Below are 13,538 nucleotides of genomic sequence, written 5' to 3' on the forward strand. Positions count from 1 at the left end.
TATTTTCTGTAGACAGGGAGGATTATTGTATATATTCACTCATAAATGTAATTTAGGAAATGTAATTTTCTCCCAAAATATTAATAGCATCGTGAAAGAAAACTTTTCTTTAATCACGTTTTCCTCAACAAATTAATTATGCAGTAGGTCAGAGGAGAGAGAAGAAAAAGAGCATATAAGTTAGAACTACCAGTAACAGATGCCAAGAACTATGGAGCATGCCTATAATCTTAGCGACTTGGGAAGCTGAGGCAGAAGAATTACAAGCTCAAAGCCAGCCTTAACAACTTAGCAAGGTCCTAAGAAACTTAGCAAGACCCTGTCTCCAAATAAAACACAAAAAGGTCTGGGGATGTGGCTCAGTGCTTAAGCACCCGTGGGTTCAATCCCTGATACTGGAAAAAAAAAAAAAAAAAAAAGAACTACAAGTAGAGGGAACCACGCAAAGGGTACATGAAATCACTGTGTACTATATCACAACTTTTTATGGATCCATGATTATTTCAAAATAAAAAGTAGTTGGTTTTGTCCAAGGAATTGGTTTGAGAATGCAGTGAGTGGATAGTAAAGGTAATGATAAAAAAACAATTTGAGAAGGCCAAGACTCAAGTACTATAATCATCTGATGAGAACAAAACAAAAAAAAGTATCATAAAATTTTTTATATAACACTCACGTTTTTAAACTAGTCACCCATCTGTGTGATTAACTTAAGAGTACTGAGAAAAACAAACGATGAAACGTTTGATGCAATTATGAAAATTACTGTAATGACAATGTATATAATACATAAAGAGAGCAGAGAGGAAGGAGGCTGAGAGTCTGTTTGCGGGGTTGAAGAAGTATTTACTGAATTAATAAAAGTTAAACCACATGAGATGATGAGAGAAGGACAGAGTGTTTCAGACAAACAGAATATGTCAAAGTACAAGTGTGCAAAGAACATAGTGCACATGAGGAACAAAAAGGAAATAGAAGAGCTAGTCACCATTTTGGCAAAAGAGGATGAGTCATGACTTAATACCTAAGTGAGCACCAATTTCTGATTCAGTCTTCATTTCCAATTCCAAGTTACCATCATCTGTTAGGTCTTCTCCAAGCACAGCAGTCCAATCTTTCATCTTTAGCAAACGTTCAGTCAGAGACTTGACATTTAACAATGGGAAAAAATAAAAGAGAAAAGTAATGCCTTATTCTAATGGCTTTACAACTTATGAATGTACACTAGTAGTTTAAAAATCAATACATATAAATAAATAACAGCACATGAGCTCTTATTTTCTACCTGTTATTGATATGTAAATAGTATTTAAAATTTTAGCATTCACTGACTATTAAACTCTGTAAAATTAAAACCAAACTTAGTTATTCCTAATCAAATACATCATTTGATAATGGCTCATTCTTGCTAAATAAATGACTACAGAGAGTGAATCATCTTATGACATTTTTCACATGCCATAAATAAGAGTGGCCATTAATGCAGGAGTAAATTTTGTGTGCTATCAAATTTGCAAGTTAGACACATAATATACAAAAAGATAATAGATTTCTACTTGATTTATTCAAGTAAACAACCAGCTGAGGAGTTCAAATGAGATATTAAAAAGATACAAAGGAGAATTTAAATGGGAACATTCAAAGTTATCTAAGAGTACTTCTTAAAATTTTCTTGAACAAAGGAAGATTTTTCTAACACTATAGATAATCAAGTGACTATGCCAAGTATTTCTCTGGAAAGACCCACCTAAAAATCTACTCTGCTCTAAAATTTTCACCCAATAATCTCTTCTATAAGCTCTTGAAGTAGAATAAGTTTAGGGGGAAAATATTAGTAGAGTCATTCCTCGGTATCCACATGGAATTGGTTCCAGGACACACTCACCCACTACAGATACCAAAATCCATGCGCACTTAAGTTCCTTATATAAAATGGCAAAGGATTTACATATAACCTATGCACATCTGCCTGTATACTTTTTTTTTTTTTTTTGCAGGGGTTGGGGGGCAGAGGCAATTAACTAAGAATTAAACCTAGAGTTGTTTTCTTATCACTGAGCTATATCTCCAGCCCTTTTTATTTTTATTTTTTGTCTCATTAAATTGTTTAGGGCCTCACTAAATTGCTGAGTCTGGTCCTCAACTTGCAGTCCTCCTGCCTCAACCTCCCAAGCCTCTGTGATTACCAGGTGTGCAGCATCACGCCCAGCTGTCTGTATACTTCCAGTCATCTCTATATTATTTATAGCATATAATACAATGCAAGTGCTATATAAATAGTTGTTATACTGTACTGTTTTGGGAATAATGACAAAAGTCTGCATATGTTCAGTACAGATACCATTTTTTTAATGTTTTTAATCTACGACTGTTTCAATGTACAAATGTGACACCTAAAGATACAGGAGGCCAACTGTATGCCAAACTCGATCTAAAACTCCTAAAGCTAGAATCTTAAAAAAATTCTTAGCAGTAGCGTAAATATCATAAATGTGTACATTTCAATATGACAACATTCATTTTACTATGCAGATTATAAAATGTCAGTTTTACATCTCATTTCTCGATGCTCACACTTAAGGATTTGTTTGTAGTTCGAAAGCATAAAATTTAAAAGAATACGCAGGGAAAAGAGGTTAGCAGTAGGGAAGACAGGACATAGGAAAAAGTCAACAAAGTAATATCAATTACTTTATTCCTAATTAGAGTCAAGTTTAAATTAAACCTACTTTTTAAAAAGTCTTCATCTCTGTCAAAGTACAAAACACCAGTTAATCTAAGTATTAAAGGGACATAATGAACATATAAAATTTTAATTAATCTGCCCAATTTCTTAAACTTTCTAACATCTTCTTACCAATAGAAGCAGATAGAAGCTTAAAAAGGTAAAAACCATTATTCTTTTTCATTATGAAATACCTATGCTAAAACACTGCAGAGACAAAGAAAAAAAAAGGACATACAGAATGTTGATATATATGTTACAAAGATATTCAAGAAGCATTTTAAAATCTGGTCAACTACATAATAAAAAGTGGCTAAAGACAAAAGTTTTCAAATTTCAGAGTTAGTATAAAAGCCTAGATAACACAGTCACTAAAAATCAACAGAATCATTTACCTTAATGTGATTTTCTTTTTCATTTAGAACTTGTTCTGCATGTACTTTAGAGTCTTCAAATGTTATTTTCTGTTTATTAAGGTCACTCACTTGCTCCTTCCATACTTCAGTTTCTTGTAAAAGCTGAAATTGAAAAAATAACAAAGGAATGCAACTTCATCTCATCATGCTGATGCGTAGATGCACTTATTTATATACTGGGGTATATCATTTAAAAATATTAAGAAAGAAGTGCTGCTATTTAAAAAAGAAAAAGACATGGCTCCTATTTTCAAAAAACTTTCAAAATAGGAGTAGGATAAAATAAGAGACACTTAAACATTCAACTGATTTACAAAATAAATCCATATCAAACAAAAGGCTTTCTGATACATACATATCCATTGTGTCTGGTCTCTCCTGACCCTTTCCTTGTAGCACTGGGAACTGAACCCAGGGCCGTGCACATACTAGGCAAGTGCTCTACCACTGAGCTACATACCCAGCCCTGGTCATTTCTTACTATTCTCTATATCTCATATAACACATATCTTACTTGCATTAAAATTTATTTATTTAAAACCACTGAAGATAACTCACCCATACCATAAATCCATAACAGATACAATTCTGGATAAACAATATTCTACTGTATCTATTTTTATAGTAAAGAGATTTTCTGAATATGACATAAAAAGTTATGATTATATGATAATTTAGACTTGACTACATAAAGCTTAAAAACTTGAGAAATCAAAATATAACACAAGATGACTGAACAAATAATTCACAAAAGAAATGGCATATATATATATATGAAAGAAAAGTACAAATTTATTTAATGTCTTTAACATTCTAACAGTAAGTATCAGAGTTCTCTGCAAAACCACAGTTTTTGTTCATATATTTCTACTACACAAAAACTAATCCTTTAATGCATATATAACAGAGTAAGATGATAGTGACCAGCAAAAACAAATGAGAATTGAATATAAAAACTTGATTTGGTGACTAAGTGGCATCTAATAATTTACTAGAGTACAGAGATTAGAAAAGGAGTGAGTTAGAACAGTGAGTGATAGAGAACGGGTGGAGTCAAGAACTTTGGTGATTAAAAGGAGATGGATAATGGGGGGGAGAGAAGGGTTAGTGTTAGGGTTAGAGTTAGGGTTAGGGAGGGGGGCAAGTATGGAGGAAGGAAGGACTGTATAGAGGGAAAAGAGGGGTGGGAGGGGTGGGGGGAAGGGAAAAAATAACAGAATGAATCAAACAACATTGCTCTATGTAAATTTATGATTACACAAATGGTATGCCTTTACGCCATGTACAGAGAAACAACATGTATCCCATTTGTTTACAATAAAATTTTTAAAAAATTAAAAAATAAAAAAAGAAAATATTTAAATGAAAAAAAAAAAGGAGATGGATGAAAACAATCATAAATACTAAGACAATCTAGGTGAAATCTTTTTTCAAAGTAGAAAAGGCCACTTTTGACTATAGCATGACAAATTGAACACAAGATTTACTGCTAATTTGTCCTGAAATCTACTAAAATGAAAGAAAACAAATTAAAAAAAAAAAAAAAGCATGGACTAATAAAAAAAAAAGAGAGTAGAAGATGAGGCCAAAGATAACTGTAGAAGTAGAAAGAAGAAAGAGACAGAAGGGTGTTAAAAAAATTCAGTAGAAAAGAAAGTGGTGAATCTAAGTCAAAAGTTGGGAAAGTCCAAAAGCAAGCTGATATAATACAACCTAGAAAAGCCCATGATTTGAAGGCACAAATATTAGGGAATAAGCAGGAATGAAAAAAAGAGAACTACCCAAATATCTGTATAAAAACCAGTTAGAAAGCCTCTCATGTTCTCCCAGTACACACAGATAGAACATTCTTACCCTCATTTTTCCATTCATTCTCAATTCTATCTGCTTCACACATAAACACATAGTCAAGAACAGTTATTCTTTTGAAATATGGAGCCTGAGATTCTGGAACATTTGGCCCAGGTGAAAGTGGGAAAAACAAATTAAAAATATAGAAGAAAGCTGACTTATTAAACAGTGAGATACCAGTATTCCTTACCTCACTGACCAACAAGTACTGGCCAAGAGGCTTACACCACCTAAGTGGGAACTGAGGACTCATCCCTGTGGAAATGGCCTTCAGATACCAACAATTAGAAACACCCCAACCAGATCACCTAACAGAAAAGCCCCCAGATGACAAAAGTGGTACTTCCAATTAGATTTGGAAGGCATATCAAACACAAAAAAAGCCATAAATCTCCAAATATTTAAAAAAAGAATCTTTTTAGATAAGATAAAGGCCAAAGCAGAAAATAAAGGAACTCAAAGGTAACAAGGCAACTCAGGAAAGTGAAAAATAGGTCAAAAAAACCTTCAATATCATTAGCAAGATAAGATTTTTAAAACTGCGAAATCAAACCAAAAAAGAATTCTTACAAGTGAAAAAGATTAGAGAAAAAAATGAACAAAAGTTCCATAGAGATGAAAAAAGAAGACATTTACAAGTAATTATTAGAGAAACTATGCCCAAAAACATGGAATAATTTAGTACATTTCCCAGAACTGAATCAAGAGGAGTTTCCATACCAAACCATACTGAAAGCGTCCAACACAATGTACAAAATGACACACACTAAGGTACATGGTCATGTAATTTCAGAGAACTGGAAACAAAGAAAAGATACTAAAATCTTTCAGGGAAGAAAAGATTAGGTAACAAACAAGGTTCCATAATCTATACAGCATTTGACTTCTTAAAAGCAACAATGGAAAGTAAAGTCAATGGAATAATAATGACAAGATTGGGGGTTGGGTGGGGATTCCAAGCTAGATGGTATCAAAATATCAGTAAGTAAGAGAGAAACACAAGACATTTTTAGGCATGCAAAGTCTAAAAACATTACCTCCTATATCACTTTCTCAGGAAGCTAATCAAAATAATTAACTATAAAAGAACAAGTCTTATATGAAAAAGAGAAGATCCAGCACAGAAGAAAAACAGGTGGAATCCTCACAATGGAAGTGAAACGAAATTTCAGGACAACCAAAACCTAACAGATCTACAGAACAAATTCTTACTAGACCATGAGGATAAAAGGCCCCAGGACAAATTGCTTCTAGAAAAAAAGTCAAATAAACAGGTTAACCAACGTATCTGAAAGCCTGATAAGAAATTCACATCTCTAGAAGACAGTGTACAGATGGATTATGGATAGTTTTATTACAGGAAACAAAATAATTATTAACCACAGGAAAATAAAATTGGGGGCAAAACTGTAATATATAATAAGGATATGCCAGACTGAGTATTTAGAGAATCACAATAATCCCCGAAATTTTTCTCACTGAAAAACTTTATAGGGAAAACAAAAGGGGAGGAAATACATGTCGGTGTGTGGGACTATCTCTTGTATGTGTCAGAAGACAAGAATAAAAGCTAAATCCTCATTTAACCTGCCACCAGAACTCCTTCCATATTTAGGTCCCAAACTGACAACTTCAGTAATCCTGACTGGTATTCTCTGCATCCTGCCCTGCAGTTTGGCTTTAGTGTGGGAGCTAAATGATACTTTCTGTGATTACCAAAGTGCTAAATACCCCAGTTTACTTTCATTCCTGGAGAAAGAAGGTAACTGAAGTATACATTTTAATATTCTATGAAAAGAGACACCAAAGTAAGGAGACTGTCTTGTTCTTGTGCTCTCCAAAAAAACCCCACTCCTGCTCCTAGCATGAGTCAGTAGTAAGTATGTCCAGAACATTTATGATTAAATATTCTTAAGCTGAAGATTCTTTACAGAGTGTACAAACCTGTTTCTGACTTTCCTGAAGTTGGGAATTTTCATTCAAAGCCTCTTTTATTGCTATCTTAAGTCGTTCTTCATTCATTTGAAATATTCTGAAGGTTGTTTTAGCCTAAGTAAAACGAAAATTTAGTTTCTAACAATTAATTTAACACAACAGTTTATCTTTATACATTTCTCTCTAGAACATGGAATTTAAACAAGAGCAAAAACATGCCAATGCAGCGTAGTACAGCAGGAAAGAGGCTGAAGTAGAATCAGGGTCTAGTCCTGGTTCTGCCACTAATTTCCCATATGACATGAACAAATGATTTAACAATCTATAACTATGTACTATGCAGCAAATTTTTTTAACTATTTATTCTGTGTCTCCCCTACTATAATTTAAACCCCCTGGAGGCTTTTGTATCTACAATGTGCTATACATGTTCAACAGAACTCAGTACACACCAATAGCTTAATAAATACAGTGAAAAATGAACTTCTCTGAAGTACCTCATGTAAAAACTTAGATATCTAAGACTGTCCCCCATATCTCAAATCCTAGTATAGTATCCTAATTCTTAGTAATAAAAATAACAATAAAATTACAGTGATTTTCAAAAACAAGTGTTAGACTAATTCAACTTACTTCAGCTACTTGTGATTTGAGGGATTTTGATTCATCTTCTAGGGACCGTATCCTTTTAGATATATCTGCCATCTGTAAAGACAGTATCAGTCAATAAATATTTACTAAATCCCTTTAGTTTCCAAGATTTCATATATATTAGATATACTGTTAATCTACTGTTTTTGTTTTATAAGTGAGGGCTCAAATTTAGAAGTTCCTCAGTTTATTTACCATATGCTAAAAGGGATTTTATGTTATAGTTACATAACAAAAGTATCTCAACTCAGCTCCGATATTTCATAACACTTATACAGGCTCAAGGTAAGTCACCAACATTACATCATCTTATTAAATAATCTCACACACATCAAGAGTTTCCTTAAGCCATATTTTAAATAGAAAGTCAAAATGTTCTTAAAATATCTTTTAAGTAATAAAAATATCCACCATGTATATGATGATTCAACTTGAATTATGTATGAGTTACTTCCAGAATGCACATAGAAAATTTCTATTAGAACATGCAAGAACTCTGCAATAACATCTAGAAAGTGAAAAAAGCAGATCTGGAAATTTTTGCTCTTTACTTCTGTATTCTTTGCACTCTTTATAGTACATGTAATATTTTAACCAATATTGTATTAATTTTTAAAACTCAGTAACTTTCTTTTTCTTATATTCTCCTCAAATACAAAAGCCTTACCAAATCATCCTGTTCAGAATGTTTAGATTTCTCTTCTTCTAGTTCTTTTTCTAAAAAGAGTATTTCATCCTCAAGTTTAGATTTGGACCTATCCAGCTTTTCATATGTTGCCTAAAACACAAAATCAACTTTATAAGACAGACTTGTGAATTTTTGGTTAGGGTAAATCAGACCAGTATAAACATATGTACATATTACATGTTACTTATATGATATTAAAATAACAACAATTCTAGCAGTGGTCAGCAAACAACTTCTATAAAGGGAGAGTAAATATTTCATGTTTGTAGGGGATGCAGTTTGTCATAATTATTCAACTATGTCACTGTCAGAAGAAACAAAGACAATACTCTAAATGAACAAACACAGCTATGTTTCAATAAAACTTCATTTACAAAGACAGGTAGAAAATCCTAGCAGTTTGCCAACTTCTGCTCTAAAGCATGTTAAGGAAAAATATGAAAAACAGATTCAATTTACTATAAAAACATAATAACATAAAAATAAACTCCAACAGTTAGAGAAATAGATCAGTGGTAGAATACTTGCCTAGTATGAATGAGGCCTTAAGTTTTATCCCCAGAACCACAAACAAAAGAAGTAAAAGTTTAAAAATAAACTCCAAAACCAATCAAGATTGCTTAATGGTAATATTCCCCATTATATTATGATATATATTCTGTAACCTCTTTGATTTAAAGTGATTAGCCATTGGATTATTTCAATTGGATTTTGAAAGCTATAATAAACATACCTCTGATATTTGTGATCCTTCATCAAACTTGTTCAAAAAAATAACAAACCAAAAGATATTGTTGTTAAAAACTTGTTTTATATATTTCCCCAAATTTGACAATTTCATTACAGGAAATCTGACTTCAATCAAACTTACTTTATTGGTTTGATTTTTATCTACAGATTCAATCATCAAACTTTCTACAGATTATATCACATTATAGTTTGTACTCAATTATGATGGCTATTCCTGAAAATATACTTATTTAAAAAATTACTAAATTAGAAAAAAAATCTCTAAAATTTGTTCCTTTCAGCTAAAAACTCAACAAATTTTACAACTAGATTATATAAATTCATGCCTTGACAACAAATGGTATATTTTACTTTATTCACAATATAACCAAGCTTGAGTAAATGTCTTTGCTACCCATTTTTTGTTCCTTTGTTAACATGCCAAAAGTCTTCTAAAATTCTTTTTATTTATCCCAAAATAATGTTACTACTGGGACAGAATTTGAAACAGAGTCAACAAATAAAATACAATTTCGGCATTTCTTGGATATCAAAAGGTAACAACTGAAGACCAAGAAATTTATTTTATTGGGAACTCAATTTATAACTTCCTTTTGCCTCTACAAGGAAATTCTGATGACATATAACTTTCTAATGATAACAGACATCAGTGACTGAGAACTGCCAACTGAACTGAACACATACGCCATAGGTACAAGGTCTACTGTTTTCTACTTTAACATCAGCAGAATCAGGCTTCTACTACTATCCCTTGTCACTACTGCACTTAATACAACACTTCATCTGTAAACAGTATTAAAGCTTTCCCATCACTTGCCTGAATCTTAGTTTAGCTTAATTCCCATACTTTCCTTCTTTTCAATTAGCTGAATCACACCTGGCTCAGGAAAGTCAACCATTTAAATCTCTTCAAAACTTGTTATTCAGTGAGATCATGTTGATAAGTTTGAAACTGGCCACAGTGGGAGTATTTATAGTATAAAACTCAGCAAATGCTCTTTGGAGAGCGGTTGTTAAACATTTACTAGTACTCCACTACTTACAATGACCTAATTCTAGTTACCTTATGCTATCCTGGATGAAGTAAAGGCAATTTACATAATGCATTATTTCTCGCTAGTCCTAAATATGTGAAAATGAATCCTATTTCTCCTTTTGGAGCAAACTGAGTCAAAAAAGGAATGGTAACCTTAATGTGTTTCTTACCAATGAAGAATAAAGAACTTCTATACAGTTCTAGATTCTAGTAAAGTGACTATACCTCACTCAAAACAAGTTAAGAATCAAGAGCTCAAAATTTTTAAAATATTGTATGCTACCTACCTCTATTTCTTTATTCTTTAAGCTTTAGCATCGAGAGATGTTCATTCACATTTCTTTGAAATACTTAGTTTTAAGAAGATCTATTATTTTTAAAGTTCAGGTTATTTAGTAAGAACTCTTTACCCCAATGTTTTAAATTTTCTTTTTCTTTTTCTTTTTTACCTCCAAACTTTGTGCTTCTGTTGACTCCTTCTCAAAACTGGCATCCTTTAAAGATGACTCTAAGCCTTCATACTGAAACAAGGCAACACATAAGTAAAAACTACAAATATTATTCCAGATTTTATCTAGACAGATGCCTAAGAAGCAGAGAGCATCTATTTCCTCATGTATGTTAAATCCACTTGAATTTACTCAGCTTTTAAGTTCTTCAAATCTGACCACTGTAACAAAGCCAGGGCAGATAACATATCACAATCCATTCACTTGGATACTATATGGCAGAACTTCACCCTTAAGACTAGGAAAGAAGGGTTCAGGATGTAGCTGAGTAGAACACTTGCCTAGCTTGCAAGAGGTCCTGGGTTCAATCCCCAGGACCACAAAAAAAAAAAAAAAAAATTATTTTAAAGACTAGGAAAATTGTTCAAAGTCTGCTTCTCAAAGAACATAGGGTGTAACTCACATGAGCATTCTTTACTTAAAAGGAGATGAGAAGTCCAATGGCAAAGTTGTACTGAAGATTATTCAAAGATTTATTCAAAAAGTATATTTTTGTATAAGATGTCTATTACTCCTTCTAACAAGTATACTTCTTTTTTAAGTCTTTCAATAAAGAGAAACTTATAGTAACTATCAGAAATTTTCAATTTTAATTCATATCATATGACAAAGCAAGTAGGGAATGCAAAATCTTTAGAATATAAGAGAACTGTCATCAATAAATGAAAAGTAAGGAAAATAAAATATACAATGTTATAAAATCTGACAAAGTGCACTTATTCACTGTTTTTTAAAAAGTGATTAAACTGAAGAGTAGGCTATTTTAAATCAGTCTTTCTGCAAAGAAGAACTGGACAAAAATGAAACACAGGATCTGTCTGATGGCCTCAAGAGCAAAACAATAAATATGTATGAGAAAATACAGAATTTCCAGAAAGACAAATCTAGCATTTGACAATTCTTTTTCCCCAAAAAGTAAAGGCTGTTATGATGGGAAACTGAGCAAAGATTTCAGTAGAATCAGAAGCTGAGAAGATAAAATGTGGAGTTGAGGACCTGCTGAGTAGGATAAGCCATAGCGCTCACGTTTTAGGATAGGACCCTGTCCTTGGATGAATAATAACCTCTCTGAAGATGTCTATGTACTAATCCTCAATATTTCCGAGTACAGTTAAGGATCTTGAGATAGGAGAGTATTCAGTATTATTCTGATGGGTCCAATATATCCAAGGTAAGAGGCAAGGGGGTTGATCACTGGTAGATCATATGCTTAATTTATTAACACGCAGAAGACCCTGGGTTCAATCCCCAGCACCAAAAACGAAGGGGGAAGGAGAACTAAAATTGAGAGAAGGTGATGTATAGATAAAAGCAGAGATCAGGGTGATGCAGCTATGAGTCCAAGGAATCACTATAGCCTCTAGAATCTGGAAGAAGGAAGGAACAAATTCTCTCTGGGAGCCTGCATAAGGAAACAGACTTGCTGAACCTTTATTTGGCCCACAACACAGGTTTTAACCTCCAACACAGGTTCTGACCTCCAGAATTAGAACAGATTTCTGTTGCTCTACATCACTAAGTTTGTGGTAATTTGTTATAGTAGTATTAGGAAACTAACACTAACCAAAATTGGTCATCTTTTTTTTTTTTTTTTCAATTTGTACCGGGGATTTAACCCAGGGGCCCTTCAAACTACCGAGTCACATCTCAAGCCCTTTCTTAATATTTCATTTAGAGACAGCGTCTCCTTGAGTTTAGAACCTTGCTAAGTTGCTGAGGTTGGTGAACCGCTGATCTTTCTGCCTCAGCCTTCAAGTCGCTTGGGATTACAGGCGTGCACCGCCGCACCCAGCTAAAACTGGCTCTCTTACAAAAGTCTAAACCAGAAACAGACTAACTGAACTGAAATACAACTTCTACATATCCCAATCTGTTATTAAAGTAATCTGATCTCCCAATTAAGAGAAGTCCAGGACCAGACTGCTTTGTGGCAGAATTCAACCAAACTTTCAAAAAAGAATTAAGACTAATACTTCCACTCTTCTCAAACACAGAGCTGGAGGGAATATTTTCTAACACATTTTAAGAGGCATCACTTTGATACCTAAGCAAAATAAAGATACTATAAGAAAAGAAAACTGCACGTCAATATCTCTGATAAACATTAATGCAAATAACAATAACACCAAAATATTACAAAAAATAAGCATTAATGCAAAAATTCTCAATAAAATATTAGCAAATGCAATTGAACAACTCATCAAAAACTTACACACTATTCAGGAAGCTAAGACAGGAGGATCACAAGTTCAAGGATAGCTTGGGCAATTTAGGAGACCCTATCTCAAAATTTTAAAAAAGGGCTGAAGGGCTGGGGGTGTTGCTCAGTATAGAGCACGCTATTCCCAGTAAAAAAAAAAAAAAATTTATGCATCATGATCTTATGGAATTTATCCCCAGCATGCAAGGCTAGTTTAATATACAAAAATCAATCAAACTGATGCATCACCTTAACATACTGAAAGACAATTACATAATCATACCAGTTGACACAGAAAAGCATTTGACAAAGTACAATATCCTTTCTTGAAAAAACTCTAAATTTTAGTTATAGAAGGAAAGTTCCTTAACATAATAAAGGTCATTTATGAAAAACCCAAAGCTAACATAACTAGAAGAAACTAAAAACTTTTCCTCTAAGATCGTGGGTACAAGGCAAGGACTCATTCTCATCACTTTCACTCAACATAGAACTAGAAGTCCTATCAAAAACAGTTGAATAAGAAAAAGATATGAACATAAAAGTTACCTAAATTAGACAGGAAGACATAGAATTGTCTCCATTTACAGATGACATGATTGTACCTATAGAAAATTCCAGACTCCACCAAAAAACTACAGTTTCTAATAAATGAATTCAGTAAAGGGGTAGACTATAAAGTCAACATACAAACCTCACACTATACATAAACATCAATTCAAAATGGATCAGACTTAAAAACATAAGATTTAAGTCTTGGCTAGGTTGTGGTTCAGT

The 13,538-nt window shown here is 32.9% G+C and overlaps 1 protein-coding gene across 16 annotated transcripts in view; it reads right to left on the bottom strand.

The window, feature by feature from the left end:
- Window positions 1-13,538, bottom strand: part of MIA2 (MIA SH3 domain ER export factor 2) — a 112,249-nt gene that overhangs the window by 41,827 nt on the left and 56,884 nt on the right. For 7 of the 16 annotated variants that reach the window (XM_079119480.1, XM_079119470.1, XM_079119476.1 and 4 more), the window contains 7 exons: window positions 10,502-10,573; window positions 9,000-9,026; window positions 8,246-8,356; window positions 7,561-7,632; window positions 6,937-7,041; window positions 3,121-3,243; window positions 1,025-1,145 (listed from right to left, as the gene is read on the bottom strand). In XM_079119480.1, the coding sequence (XP_078975606.1) occupies window positions 1,025-1,145; window positions 3,121-3,243; window positions 6,937-7,041; window positions 7,561-7,632; window positions 8,246-8,356; window positions 9,000-9,026; window positions 10,502-10,573 (631 nt within the window). The remainder of the gene's footprint in view (window positions 1-1,024; window positions 1,146-3,120; window positions 3,244-6,936; window positions 7,042-7,560; window positions 7,633-8,245; window positions 8,357-8,999; window positions 9,027-10,501; window positions 10,574-13,538) is intronic. The other 9 variants (XM_079119481.1, XM_079119478.1, XM_079119473.1 and 6 more) reach the window with 3 other exon arrangements.

This window comes from Sciurus vulgaris (genome assembly GCF_902686455.1).
Source record: "Sciurus vulgaris genome assembly, chromosome: 2".
In the NCBI taxonomy this organism is placed as follows: domain Eukaryota; kingdom Metazoa; phylum Chordata; class Mammalia; order Rodentia; family Sciuridae; genus Sciurus; species Sciurus vulgaris.